The 14,531-nt window shown below is 48.8% G+C and overlaps 1 protein-coding gene across 4 annotated transcripts in view; it reads right to left on the bottom strand.

Annotated features, from left to right (window-relative positions):
• Window positions 1-7,838: 7,838 nt before the first annotated feature.
• The window catches only part of Nadsyn1 (NAD synthetase 1), a 29,301-nt gene continuing 22,608 nt past the window's right edge, over window positions 7,839-14,531 (bottom strand). For 2 of the 4 annotated variants that reach the window (XM_028771070.1, XM_028771073.1), the window contains 5 exons: window positions 11,709-11,840; window positions 10,948-11,017; window positions 10,384-10,512; window positions 9,758-9,934; window positions 7,839-8,057 (listed from right to left, as the gene is read on the bottom strand). In XM_028771070.1, the coding sequence (XP_028626903.1) occupies window positions 8,022-8,057; window positions 9,758-9,934; window positions 10,384-10,512; window positions 10,948-11,017; window positions 11,709-11,840 (544 nt within the window). In that variant the 3' untranslated portion in view covers window positions 7,839-8,021. Of the gene's footprint in view, window positions 8,058-9,757; window positions 9,935-10,383; window positions 10,513-10,947; window positions 11,018-11,708; window positions 11,841-14,531 lie in introns of those variants that run through there. The other 2 variants (XM_028771071.1, XM_028771072.1) reach the window with 2 other exon arrangements.

Raw genomic sequence — 14,531 nt, 5'->3', positions numbered from 1 at the left:
GGGCAAGTGTGAATGAGTGAGCAAGTGTGAGTGAGCAAGTGTGAGTGAGTGAGCAAGTGTGAATGTGAGTGAGTGAGCAAGTTTGAGTGAGCAAGTGTGAGTGAGTAAGCAAGTGTGAGTGAGTGAGTAAGCAAGTGAGTGAGCAAATGTGAGTGTGAGTGAGTGAGCAAGCAAGTGAGTGAGCGAGCTAGCATGAGTGAGTGGTGTTCTGAGGCCCTCTGACCTGTGTGGCTAAGCTCTCTAAAGTAAGAGGTGGAAGTAGTAACCAGGAGTGGGGTTTTGGGCATCTGATCAAGCCCTAGCTGAGGAAGGCAGAGGCTGAGATACAGGCAGGGGGATGGAATGTACCACATGGTTCTTTTCTGGGCTTCATCAGTCATACTGAGGCCTTGGAGCCTTTCTGTTCTCATCTATAAAATGGACACTCTGGCATCTACTGCTCCTCAGATTATCTCTGAGGACAACCAAAATCTGGAAGTTCAAGTTTCATACATAGTGGATAAAGTAGCATGTGCACATCCTCCAGGTGTTTAGAAACATCTGGAGTTCTTGTTGTACAGCTCCACTTTCTAGAACTTTTAAGATTTTATTAACTATGTTTTCCAATTGATGTTGGTTGCACCTGCAGATGGTCTGCTGTGTTCTATTCTGCAGTGTGGTTGCAGCTACACTGGTCTGTGTGTAGATCAGGCCTGGATACTGTAGTTGAAGTGATAATTTCTGGTTTCTTCGGAAACTCAGTTATGTCAGATGATGTTTTGCTGGGGCAGACATGTGAAAGGATGTTTTGCTAAAGCAGACACATGAGAGGACACATGATGTTTAAAAAGAATATAAATATGACTCCACAGACAGTGGAGGAGACTTTGGCATTGGTTCACCTTGTATTGAGTTGCTGATCTTCACTTGTCGTGATTTCATGGAGAGTAACTTCCCAAAGACCTTCTCACGCTACGCCAGTGCCGATTTGTGAGTGGTAGTTGCCGAGTGGAGTAGACTGCAGGTGCTGATGTGTGTTGGTGTTTTGCTAATGGACTGGACTGCTGACAATAGTAATTGGAATAGCCCCCAAGAACTATTTCTAAACAGGCCCATAGCCCCGTTTCCTATTAATCTTTCTTTTCCACTACCTCTGGTGGGCGGTGGGCCAGAAGGGACATTGAAAGAACCCTTTAATGAGAACCCTTATTAAAGTAGGTTTTGAAAAATCTAAGCCAATGTGTAGTGGCAACTTTCTCCCTGGAAGCCTCCTTGCCTGGGGACTCTGCTGGTCTGAGGCAAAGGTCTGCTACAGCCTCTCAGCCCATCTGGACACTTGGAGACAGCAGGTACCAGCTTTTCGGAAGATCTGGAAGTATCTTTAGGGAAAAGGAATTGGGGTCTTGAACTAGGTATGTCTTTGGGGGGCTCCTAAGCTCTGTTTTCTCTCACAGACCTTCACAGTGAACTTTGCCCTCTGCCTTGTTTATGTGCTTTCCTGATGCTATGATAAAACACCACAGCCAAAAGCAGATAAAGGAAGAGAAGTCTTTATCTGGTTTTAGAGATGGCTGAGATGGGTAAGAGCACTGGCTGCTAATTTCAGAGGATCTGGCTTCCTCTTCTGGCCTGTGAGGGCACCATGAATATGTGGTACACACACACACACACACACACACACACACCATAGATCAGAATAAATCAGAATCTGGGGCAAGGCTGTAAACTTCACAGCCTACCTCCAGTGATGTACAATGCTCTGCCTCCTAAAGGTCCCTCAGCCTCCCCAAACAGCAGTGCCAACAGAGGACAACAGAGTGTTCAAATTCATGAATCTACAGAGGGGGACACTGCTTATTCCAACTACCACCACCAGGAACATTTGTGTCAGGTCAGGGACAGTGTTTTACCAAGATAGCCTTGCTCTGTGGGGTGACAGGTGGCACTGAGATGTCATCTATTTCCATGATCTGAGGGCTGTGAGCTACTCATGTGGATTCTGAGAATTGAACTCAGCTCCTCTGTAAGAGCAGCACGTGCATTCCATTGCTGAGCCACCTCCAGCTCATGACTGCGAGTTTGTAACACAAACGTCTCTTTCATCACTTCCTGGATTTCTTGACTGCACTGCTGATTCCATGAACAGAGATGGGTTTGGGCTCACTCTGTGCCACTGGTGACTGTGAGAATACTCCATGTGTCCAGCCCATGGTGCACTGTGGGTAGGCAGAGGCACCAGACAGTCATTAAGCAGACTGGTACTGTGTAGAGGTCAGTGTGCCTGTGGGCCCCAAAGAAAGGGTGACTGGGCCAGTTAGTAGAGATTTCTCATTATCCTTTAGTGGATGGTTCAGAGCTTAACAGAAGGTTCTGGATAGATTCAGGTTCAATTTCCCACAGGTGTGACTGACTGGACAACTCTCCCTTGAGTAGCCACCTTGGTTTGATCCTTTTGGTCCCTCAGTTCTGCATCCTAGGATGGTCTTTTAGGCAACCATTCTCTCTCAAATCCTTGTTTCAGCTTGCTTTCAGGAAGTATCTGGCCTGAGACAGCACTTCCTCCATGGTGGTTTCTGGAGTTGGTAGTGTAGACTCACAAGAGGCTCAATGTGGCAGCTTTCCTGGTGTAGAGGACCCTTGTCGCCTGTAGATTTAGGGATGTAGCATGTGTGAAATTCTCTGTGTGGCTTGCTTTGGTTTTTCCCTCATCACTCAGCCCTATCTTGTTCCAGCATGCCAAAGAAAATGGGAGGGATGGCTCATGGCTGTGACCTCAGAGGACACGTGCTTCTAGTGTGCCATAAACGGGAGGCGAGAACTTGCTGCAGATAGCTTCAGGTGAAAAATGTTGGAACCCTCTCTCAAATGCTGGGGTGGCCTCCCTATACATCTGGAAGATCAAGTACAGGACATGACAGATCTACCTCAAAGATACCAGGAAGTTCCTGATACAAGCAAGAGTCTTTTGAAGTACTTGGCTGTGTTCCTCATAACGTGGAGGAAATCCTAAGCCACCCATGGCCCCAGGGATAGTTGCTCCCAGAGTTCAGAAGGTAGCACAAAACCTCAGCACACAGCTGGAACTGTGGCCAGCTTCCCAAAGTGAAAGGCCCCTTGTGTTGGTGCAGGGTGTGGCAATAAGAAATGTCTTCCTTCCTTTAGGGCACTGCCACACAGGAGGAGGGTTTTGTTGTTTTTGTTTATGTGTATAGGTGTCTCACTTGCATGTTTGTCTGTGCACCCTGTCTTTGCCTGCATACAATACTCTTGGTGGCTAGAACAGGACCTCAGATCCCCTGGGACTAAAGCTACAGATGGTTGCAACCCACCATGTATGTGCTGTGAATTGAACCCTGACCTTTGGAATAGCAGCCAGCTCTTTTACAAGTGGCTAAATACCATTTTAACCATTGAACCATCTCTCCAACCCCTGATTTTTAATTTTTTACATTTATTTATTTTTGCGTATGAGTAGGTTTGTGCCTTGGTATGTACCTGAAGATCAAAGGACAATTCTTTGGAGTCAGTTCTCTTTTCCTACTATATGGGACCCAAGTATCAATCTCAGGTGGCCATGCTTGGTGGCAAGGACTTTTACTGGATTTTTCCATGTGTAAATATAATTTTAAAAAATTATATATAAGCCAGACAGTGCCTTTAACCCACTACTTGAGAGGCAGCAGCAGGTGGATCTTTGTGAGTTTGAGGCCAGCCTGGTCTACATACTGAGATAATTGCAGAGCCACAAAACTAAGACTTTGTCTCAAAAACTTATTGATTATGTATAAATGTGTGTGTGTGTGTGTGTGTGTGTGTGTGTGTGCGTGTGCGTGTGTGTGTACAGGTACTTGAAGGACAGAAGAGGCTGTAGGAGCTCCTGAGGCTGGAATTGCAGGTGATTATGAGTCACCTTTCAAGGGTGCAGGGAACTGAATTGGAGTCTTCTGCAAGAACAGTATGTACTCTGAAACACCATGAACTGTTGAGCCTTCTCTCCAGCCCGCAGGGGTTAGATTTGAACTCTCACATGTCCTAGGATGTGGAACTGCGTAAGGGTATCCTCGGTCATGGTGGAGCAGGTGCCTAGAACCCCGAGACTCTGCAGATTCTGGGTGATATTCTGCATAAGAACCGACAGGAGTTTGGCGCCCCCCAGAACCCAGGATCCTGAAAAGCAGTCATGGTCTCCATAGAATTACATTGTTCAGTCACATAGGCCAGGCTATAGGCCTCAGGCCCTAGGGATTTACATACTAATGAAGGCCAGAGGGCAGAGCAAATTAAACATGCCTCCCCCAGATCCTTCCCCAATCCTCCCCCTTTCTCCCTCCCTATATAACTCGGGACTGCCCTGAGTTCTGGGGGGTACACCTAGATCCATCTATCATCCGCCATGACAATAAACCTTTTTGAAACCAAGGACTTTCTCGTGTTATTGGGGCCTGCCGCCGCCAAGGCCTCCAGGCCGCTGGAACCATAAGATTCCTCCCGAATGTGGCAGCTTCTAAAATTTTCCCCACACTAGGACACCTCTATAGCTGAGCCTTGGGGCATCTCCACATCCTGTAATACTGGTCTTTTCCTCCATCCTTGCTAGAGAAAACACACTCAACATCATTCAACACGGAGATATGCACTGGCTCTATGTCAGGTCTACAGCTTTTAAATTTGTCTTTAAGATGACACTCTTCCTGCAGAGGGTCCCACTGTGGTCAGGCTGCTTCCTGGGTATCATGAAAGGCATGGCTAGGTTTATCATACTTGTGGCCTCATGCTTCACCTCCCCTGGCCCATGTCCATCACTGCCTAGACATCCCGATGCTGCTGGGAATAACTCCTGACTCTAACCCTATACCCCTGATCTTCGTCTTTCCCTCTACTGTCCTTCCAGAAGCACATGAGACTTAAGATGAGGTAGAGGATTCAGGCCAATGGCCAGTGCACATATCCAGTGTCTGATAAAACTATGAACCTACCATTAAATCAGAGGAAAGCCCAGCCTACTACACAAGTCTCTGTAAAAGTCCATTATAAATGAGAATTGCTGGGAAACAGAGAGAAGAAAATATCAGAAACGATCCGTGGGCCACAGAAAAGGTTGCAGGACCTCAAGCAGAATGGACACAGATAAATTGACACAACCTACATGTGATCCATGTTCAGTTCCTCAAGACCTACCACAAGAGGGCGCCACCCCTACACAGCTGGGCAGGACTCAGCTCAGTGACTAACGGCTGTAGGCCAGTGACAATGGCGTCAATGACTGGGGCTAGGCACCATGCCAAGGTGGTGCAGAACACAGGCTACAAATATAGAAGTAGAGGTATCTGACTAAGACTCCCTTAACCTCTGTGCTGGAGGTGGGCATAAATGGGTTTGCAGTCTTACCCTTAGCTTCCTGTCTCACTCTATAACCCTCCCCTAAAGACCTACGAGCCTCACCTGCCCCCTTCTGCTTCTGCCAGAGGGATAGTGCTGTCTAGGGTGAACATTTAAGCCTCTATCCTAGCAGGAAATCTATGCCATATTCCTGCCCACCTCCTCCATCCTAGTTAGTGGGGTCTGCCTGAGAAATAGAGGAAAGGCCCTGAGACCAGAAAAGGGCTCAGTTTCTCCTCTAGCTTTCTCTTCTTCTGTCCTCCATGTTCCCACAGCCGAGGACCTGTCCACTCTGAAGCAAACTTCCCCCAACTTCAGCCTGTCTGCAAGGAGAGACTGTGACAGATTCCCCAGGGTCCTTCTACCTGAGTGATGGGAGCGCAGTTGGACTCAGGACACTGGCTATTGGTGATTGAAAAGTCACAGTAGGAAGGTAGAAAGATGAATCAGCAATTAAGTGATTACTGTTCTTACAGAGGACCTGAGTTTAATTCCTACTACATCAGACTGCTTACAACTGCATGCTTCCCTGGTTCCAGGGGTTCAAACATCCTCTTCTGATCTTGGCAGCCACCTGTGCACAGACTGCAGTGCCTCTCTGTCTCTCTCTGTCTCTCTGTCTGTCTCTGTCTGTCTGTCTGTCTGTCTCTCTCTCTCTCTCTCTCTCTCTCTCTCTCACACACACACACACACACACACACACACACACGCACATGAAAATCTTAATTTAAAAAAAGTCACACTAAGGACCTCTGGTGTAGGTGCTTCCATTGTAGGCTATAGCTTCTGTATCCCTCTCCTGACTCTGTGGTGTTTTCTTCTCAAACTGCAGAACCTGGAGAGAGAAGCACATTAGAACCCCAACTCCACCAGCCTTCAAAAATCCAACTACTGTTATGGCACCAGCCTTCCCTGACCTGTCACTGGACAGCCAGTGTGTGCCCATCAGGGACCGAAAGGCAGAGAACTCCTGACTTACCAGGGGCTTCAGCTCGGCTCGCCACTGCATGCAGCCTACTTGAATTGCTATCTGTCCATCCCTGCTGGTTCTTTTGCCTAGATCCAATCCTGCCCTTTCCCCTGTAGTGGTTGCTACAGCGTCCCCGGCTTCTGTTTTGATATCAATAGTGCCTTCTACTGTTTTTTCAGTTTTGACTTCTTTGACCTCTTGGGAACTCCTTGTCAACCCTTTGTGGTTACTCAATAACCCCCCCCCACACACACACACGCTATATGATGTGTTATATATATTCCGATAGTTCATATTAGTAATTAAGACTGGAGTGAAAGAAAGGTTTGCCTTGGTCAGGTTATCAAGGAAAGCGGGATTGTCCGGCACATTACTGCCACATTATTGCCACTGCCCAAACAGCGGTGAATATCTTGTGAATATATTGTTATTCAATGAACTCTGAATTGCGGAAAATACACATATGTGCTCATCTTTGTTTCTGATATAGCAAGTAGCCCCTATTCTACATTTGGATAGCGAAGCCCAGCAGGAGCCATGCCCATGAGCCAGGCAGAAGATGCAGCTACACGTGGACAGAACAGATGCAGAGGAGAGGAGAGCCCTGGGAGGCCCTGTGGGCAGAGAAAGGGACCAGATGCCATCCCATATGAGCCCTGCTTCCAGACCAGGCAGGTCCCCAGAGGGTAAGGTAAGGGTAAGGACGGCAGGCCCCCAGCCTCCACATGACCATACTTGGCAGAATTGTCCAGGTTCCCACTAGAACCCAGAACAGGGAGGCAGGTATGGGTGGAGGGGGGTGGCTTCTCATGTGTTTCAGGCTTAAGATGCCCCTTCTCGGTCAGAACCACGACACAGTTCTGCTACACAGGCCCATCCCCACACGAGGCATCCTCTAGCCATGCCATACTCACACTGGAAAGCACTGTGCCTGAGCAGTGTGACAGCATGCTTGAGGCTCAGTGGTTGAGAACACTTGTTACTTTCAGAGAACGGGAGTTCAGTTCCCAGTACTCATCCCAGGCATCTTACTGCTGCCTGTACCTGTAGCTTCAGATGATCTGATGCCTTCTTTTGGCCTCTGTGGGCATCCATACATAAGCACATATACATATACATGAATAAGCTTTTTTTGCCTTTAGAATCTTATTAGTTTTATTTTTATGTGCATGGCTTTTCTTTCTTTCTTACTTTCTTACTTTCTTTCTTTCTTTCTTTTTTCCTTCCTTCCTTCCTTCCTTCCTTCCTTCCTTCCTTCCTTCCTTCCTTTCTTTCTTCCTTTCTTTTTGCCTACACACATGCCTGTAAAGCCACACTGGCTGCTCTCACAGAGAACCTGAGTTCAATTCCCAACATCCACAATGGTGGCTCAAAACCTTCTTTAGCTCTAGTCTCAGAGGACCTAATGCCCTCTTTCTGGCCTCTGTGGGTACATGCATGTGGTACACAGACATATATGTAGGCCACAGACCATACATAGAAAATAATAAAATACATCTTAAAAAGAACATTTTTGTTTATATTTTTTATTTCATTAGAATAAATTTCTCTTCCTTGAAAGGTAAACAGAACCTAGCTCCAGGCAGGCTATGGCGGGGGCCACTGGTGATTTGAATTCATATTAGTTGTCCTTGGGGAGGAACTGTTTCCATATAGGTGATGGCTTTTCAAAGTTCTCCCAGATCTGTTCTTGTCAGGTCTGCGATGCTTTCCTCTCAAGCTGTAGAACCTGGAGAGAGAAGCCCATCAGAACCGTCACCCTTCAAAGAATCAGCTGCTGAAACTACCCACCAGGCCCATGAAGGTTACGAACCACCCAGGGATAGAGTACAGACAGCGCTGGGGAAAGGCTTGGCACAGGGGAGTGCCTGGTGGCCACTGTGGATGGATTCCAGGTGCTTCTACTTCTGCCCACTGCGAGGCCACAGGGCATCAAAATCCCTTGCTGATCTGTAGAAACTGCCGTCAAGTGGATCTTCATGGGAGGTAGATCGGTCAAGCCCTGATTGCTACTAAAGAAGCCAGAGCTCGGTGCTAGAGAGAGAACTCAGTAGATGAGAGCACTTGCTGCTCTTCCAGGGGATCTGAGTTCAATTCCCAGTATCGACGACGTCAGGCTTCTGTAACTCCAGCTCCAGGAGATCCAGTGTCTCCAGCCTCCATGGGCACTTACCTCACAGGCGCATCTCCATACGCATAGATACACATAATAGTTAATAGTAAATTAAACAGAGTGGATGCAGCTCCCACCCTCTGCCCTTGGTGGCTAAACTGTGCCATTCCTGTGACTCAGTGACAGCAGGATGCGGGGACAAAGCATGCTGTATCAGCTACACAGGGTGCAGGCTTGCCCAGCCAGCGGGGACATAGGACATAACATCCTGATCCATGTCTCTCAGCTTCCCAGTGGCCTCCACCTGCTCCCAGTGGCCATTCTTCTTCCCACTGACTTCCACGGAGTCTTCTGGGTTATTGGGGGTGGACTGGGTGGGTGGTTCCCAAAGTCATATGGATACAGAGTCATTTCTTTACAAGGAGAAGCCCAGAGGGTTTTCCCTTGCCAGCCTTCTTTGGCTGGGGCACTACTGATCAAAGGGACTGGATGAGTCTCTTAGGAGCAGGGGACCATCTGGCAGCATCCCTATTTTTCTGGATGTCAGAAGCACTGACCCCAGCCCAGTCATGATGACTTCCGCCTAACACCACCACAGAGGTGGGAAGTACATCCTACACCTTCAAAGTGCATGCCAGATGCTCAGGGATCCTTGCCACAGCCAAAATTCCTACCAGTCCCTCCTGGTCCCTTGGGTTCTGCAGTTTAGCAAAGTACTGTCCAAGGTTTGCCCTCTTTAATCTGAGCTGAGCAACTGTCTCTCTTCAGCAGGGCTGGGAAGGAACTGGGTTTAACTTGCCGTCTGTGGGTGTTTCCACTGTGGTCTTAAGAAAAAGTGGGAGGGAGAGAGCTAAGTCTGCTTTAATTAAAGTTGTGGTACCTTTAACCCCAGTACTCGGGAGGCAGAAGCAGGAAGGTCTCTGTATGTTTGAGCCCTGCATGGTCTACATAGCAAGTTCTACAGGGCTACATAGCAAGAACCTGTCTCAAAAATATGTATGCCTGTGGTTGTGTATTCCTTTAATCCCAGCACTCAGGAGGCAAACACAGGCAGATCTCTGTGAGTTCAAGACCCTTCTAGTCTACAAAACAAGTTCCAGGACAGCCAGGACTGTTACACAGAGAAACCCTGTCTCAAAAACCAAACCAAATCAAACCAAAACCATATATGTATATCTATGTGCATATACATAAATATATATAAAATAAAATAATCCATATCATGCCAATTTGCATTTAAAAGAGTTTTTCTCCTTAAAGGAAGCCCCTGTATATCCTTCCCAGGCATGACACAAAAAGCTCTCTGCCGTGCCTACCTGGTTGTCAATGCAGAGGAACTGCCAGGGCCACCTCGTGTTGTACAGAAAGGGCCTCAGGTCAAACCTGTTGTCGTCAGGACTGTAGTTTTCAGCATGATATGCCGGCGTGAGGGTTGTCATCTTGTGTCTGTTCATGGAGTACTTTGAGAAAAATAGCTTCACCTTCTCAGCCACCTGGTGGGCAAGGGGCACACAGGTTCCAGGTTAGAAAGGCAGGAAAGACTCAAGGCTGAGAGCCCTGCTTTTGGGGGAAATAAGCAGCCAGCAGGTGCCAGCCCCTGCCCATGGCTCTTCCTGACAGCAGTGTGGAGATGTATCAGCTGGGCTGGTGCTCGCTGAGCTGCAGGACTATAGAGTCCTGGTTCTGACAGCCCAGAGCTGTGCTCCAGGAGGCCTCCAGGTGGGTTTATATACCCAGGAAGTCCTCTGGCCCAGAGACCTACTGTATTCTGAGACCTCCTGTAATGCACAGCATACCCGCATGGCTAGTCCATACCTAGGTTAACCAGGAATCCCCAAGCTGGTAAAGATGAAAGCCAAAAAAATGTTACTGTGTGTGAAATGAGCTCATTATTTTGGAGTCATGCCCAGGTGGCTCAGCCTGATGTCATACATGGCTTTACCTGTCTCGGTGTACAGCTGTCTTTCCACATGTTGAGCAGTTTGCAGAACATGCTGTAGGGCCCTGCCTTGGCGACCTTCCGGAGCCTGCCGAAGATGGAGAGTTCTGGGTATGTCATCCCCATGTCTTCCTATGAGGACAGAAGTATGTTCAAAATGCAGTGGGGTGGTGCTGGGAGTGCAGTTGGGGACCAAAGGTCCAGGGAGGTGAGGCTCCCCAGGGCCAGAAATCAGTGCCTAGCTGTGTTCTCAGAACTCACTGGGCGACAGTTTTAGAAGATGATCAAAACCCTGCAAGGCATGGGACGTGGCTGACTCTATCCCAAGGTTGCTCTGAGGTAGAGAACCTGCTGTGAGGAACCTGGAGTCCTTGCTTGTCGTCCTCACACTCCCTCTGACCCACTATATCTCCCCTTTCCTCAGCCCTAGCCACCATGAGAAAGCTAAGTCAGAGTGTCTGAGGTCAGTGACTCTGTCAGCCTGACTTAGCCAGGGGCCTGGGGCAGCAAAGTCTCCTTTTGGCAGAAGGACCCAGTGAGAAGGGGAGACACATCCACCATCGTTACCTCATCCACCTGAGACACCTGTCCATCAGCTAAGGGCTCTAGTTCTGCAGTGGCTGGTGCTGACAGGATGCTGCAGGGAGACACATCCAGTTAGTCACCAGGGTTGCTAATGTGCTCATGAGCTCTGGCAGGACATTCCTAGACAAACTGCAGTTGGGTTGGCCATGACTGGCAGGGCTATAGGCCTGGGCTCATTCATGGTCCTGGGTCTTCAAGACCCAAAGGACGATGAATCAAGGGCAGAAGAAGCTGATGAGTGCAGGGCAGGGACCCTCCACTGCAGGGCTCTTGGGATCAGCAGACTTGGCAGAGCAGGTATGATGGATGGGGTAGTCTGACACACTGCAGGACTCTTGGCAGGATCCCCAGTCTATGCCTATGAGCTGTCAGGAACAAACTCTCTGTGACAAGCAAAGGGGTCTCCACATATTGCTGGAGGTCCCTGTGAGGGAAGCAAGGACACAGACTTTTCCTGGTACCAGGAGCAATGCTGCAGTGGCCAGACAGGCTGATAGGCTGTGGATGTCCTCAACAGGTACCCAGAGATCAGGCCTGTCAGGTGCCAGCACAGTCTCTCTGGCTTGAGACAGCAGCAGCAGAAGAGCCAGTCTTGGAAGAATTGTCACTTAAGTCACTTAGAACTGTGGGTGCAGGAACAGAAGCTGAAAGGCAGGGCACAGGGAGCTAAGCAGGGTGGCTGAGTAGAGCAAGTGTGGTCCTGGTGGCCCAGGAGCCACAGGAACACTGGCAGGAGCACTCACGTCTGCAGAACAGGAAGCTGGAAGTGCTCTGCGCAGAACTGGACAAAGGCTCTCAGGTCCGTCTTGCTGATGCCGCCTATGGGGTTGATGTCCGCACTGGAGCAGTCATACTTGGTCAGGTAGCCGAGGAGACTGTCAGGGAGAACAGACAGAGTCCTCATGGTTCCTGAGGTATTGAGGGCTATAGGGTATACCAGTGCTGGCCAAGGGCTCCCTTCTTCTAGGGGCCCTAGAAGTCAGAAGCCCAGCACAGCCCAGGCCCTGAAGAAAGCCATCAAGGTTGTATTGAGCATGCTGGGTAGACACCTGTTTTGGCTTAAAATACTTGGGTACCACAATCAGCCCACTTGGAACAGCTTTTCTAGAAGGCCAGGGTCAGCTAGGTAGAGCCAAGGGACAGAGGCCTCAGAAGGGAAGACAGGACCTTGCACAAGTACACACTCAGCCTGGTATAAAGCTCTGATCCACAGCTTTAGATCTGGGACCTCACGCGGCAAAAAGGTCCCTAACGGTAAACTACTCCAGACAGAGACTGGCCTGCATTACAGGGTGGGCTTGAGAAGCAACCACAGGCCTCCTCCAAGGAAGTAAGAATTAGAGAGCCAAGGCCACAGGGTGCCATCCAGATGCTGATGGTTGGAGAGTACAGGGAGGGTGGGGCTGATGGTGGGCATGGGGAGAGCCTCTGGGGGCCTGGGGGGGGCAGCAGACTCAGCACTTTTGAGGACTTAGAGCAGCTACTCTACAGTGGCTGTGAGAACAAACAATTCAGGGTTTACACACCTTCCAACTGCCACAGCTCTGTCCTCAGCCACTGTGACACCTGGTGACATCACCCCATCTCCCGGCCACACAGGAGTTTTTGCTGACCCAGTGGCTCTGAGCTAAAGTGGCAAACAGTGATGTATCTACTAGCTGCAGGTAAGCATCTTCAGGTAGGACAGAGGGATAGCACAACTGTGGTGGGACTCAGACTGCCACCAGCGGGGCCCAGAACACATGCTGATCTCCACTTTCCATGGCCTCATGGACCCTGGTGGAATCTGGCTTCGTTCCTTTACCTCCTGCTCAGGGGACACCAGTCATCAGCCATGGCTGCCTATAGTGTGTTCCTGGCCATTGTTCTGGCCTCTCCCTGAACTTCTGTTAGCAAGAACACACCCACCCCACCCTCACTCACCTATGAGTCACCCACAGGCTTGGGACAACAGCCCTCTTTCAGAAGGCAGCCACCAAGTGGCTTGGCTAATGTTAGAAACCCAGGCTCCCCTGTCCCTCCCTGATGGAGGTTCCTGGCCTCAAGTTATGTGTACAAATTACATGGATTGTGCTGAAGCCCTGCGTTCCTCCTGGGAGGTGAGATTTCTGGCAGGTATCATCAGAAGGTACTTAACAGCCTGGGTTTACCTGCACCCCAAATATTAAGTAACCAGCTGCCCAGGAGGTGGCCCTTTATACCACCTGCGAGCAGCATGTTGAACTGGATGTATCCTTAATAACATCACTGACAGTAGGTGTGGCAAGAGGTGCCAGACTGCTTTGTCCTGACCTGACCCCACTGCCAGTCAGTTTGCAGTAGAAGCCACAGCCCCAGGATAACGCTATAACAAGTCCCAAGTCCTCTAGCAAGTCATTAAAACCACTCACGGAACTTATTGGACCCAAGATGCCACAGGCACTGTACCATCACCCTTATGCCTCATCTCTCTTCAAGCTCCTGACTCACTGCTTCTCTTGGCACCATCTCTTGGTCATCTTTGGCAAAACAAAACAAAACAAAACAAAAAAACAAAAAAACCAGAACCAAAGCTGGGTGGGGTGGCAACCCCATCATGCTCCTGTCTCTTCCTCTCAACTCTACCCTCACTGGTGATTCTTGTCCCCTTCTTCACTGAGGAGAAAAAGAACAGTCTTGGGCTCTGGAGAATGGCCCTGTATATAAAGCATTCTCTACAGAAGCATGAGGACCCGAGTTCAGATCCCCACATAAAGCTGGACAGAGTACTCATCTGTGATCCCAGCAGTCCTATGGAGACAGAATTCCCAGAACCTTGGAGGGCAGCCAGCCTGGAGTACACAGTAGTGATCAATGACAGCCTGACTCACACAAGGTAGATAAGGATTGACACCGGGAGTTGTCCTCTGACCTCCACACACACACCATGGCACACATGTTGGCTGCAAATACACACACACACACACACACACACACACACAAAACCACACAACTTGCTAGATGTGGTGACATAATCCTATAATCCCCATTCTCAGAAGGCAGAGGCAGGAGGATTGCTTCCAGTTTGAAGGCAGTCTGAGTTACATAGTAAGTTTGAAGCCACCTGTGCTTCATAGTAAGAAGCTGTCTCAAACCAAACTGTGAATGGCGTGTGTGTGTGTGTGTGTGTGTATGTGGGTGGGTGGACAGATGGATAGATGATTAAAGGTGTATATGGATGGATGGATGGATGGATGGATGGATGGATGGATAGGTGGATGGATATATGGATGTGTAGGTGAATGGATGGATAGATGATTGAAGGTATATGTAGATGTATGTATGTATGTATGTATGTATATATGGATGGATAGATATATGGATGTATAGGTAAATGGACAGGTAGGTAGATGTATGGATGTATGGATGGGTGGAGGGGTTGGGGTGGGATGTATGTATGTATGGGTGGATAGATAGGTAGGGTATTTGTACGTATGTATGTACGTATGTGTGTGTGTATGTATGTATGTATGTATGTATGTGGGTGTATGTATGTATGTATGGGTGGGTAGATGTATGTGTGTATATAGTATGTATGTATGTATGTA

The sequence above is a fragment of the Grammomys surdaster genome, unplaced genomic scaffold (genome assembly GCF_004785775.1).
Source record: "Grammomys surdaster isolate TR1022 unplaced genomic scaffold, NIH_TR_1.0 205, whole genome shotgun sequence".
In the NCBI taxonomy this organism is placed as follows: Eukaryota; Metazoa; Chordata; class Mammalia; order Rodentia; family Muridae; genus Grammomys; species Grammomys surdaster.
This window is presented reverse-complemented; position numbering and strand designations above follow the sequence as displayed.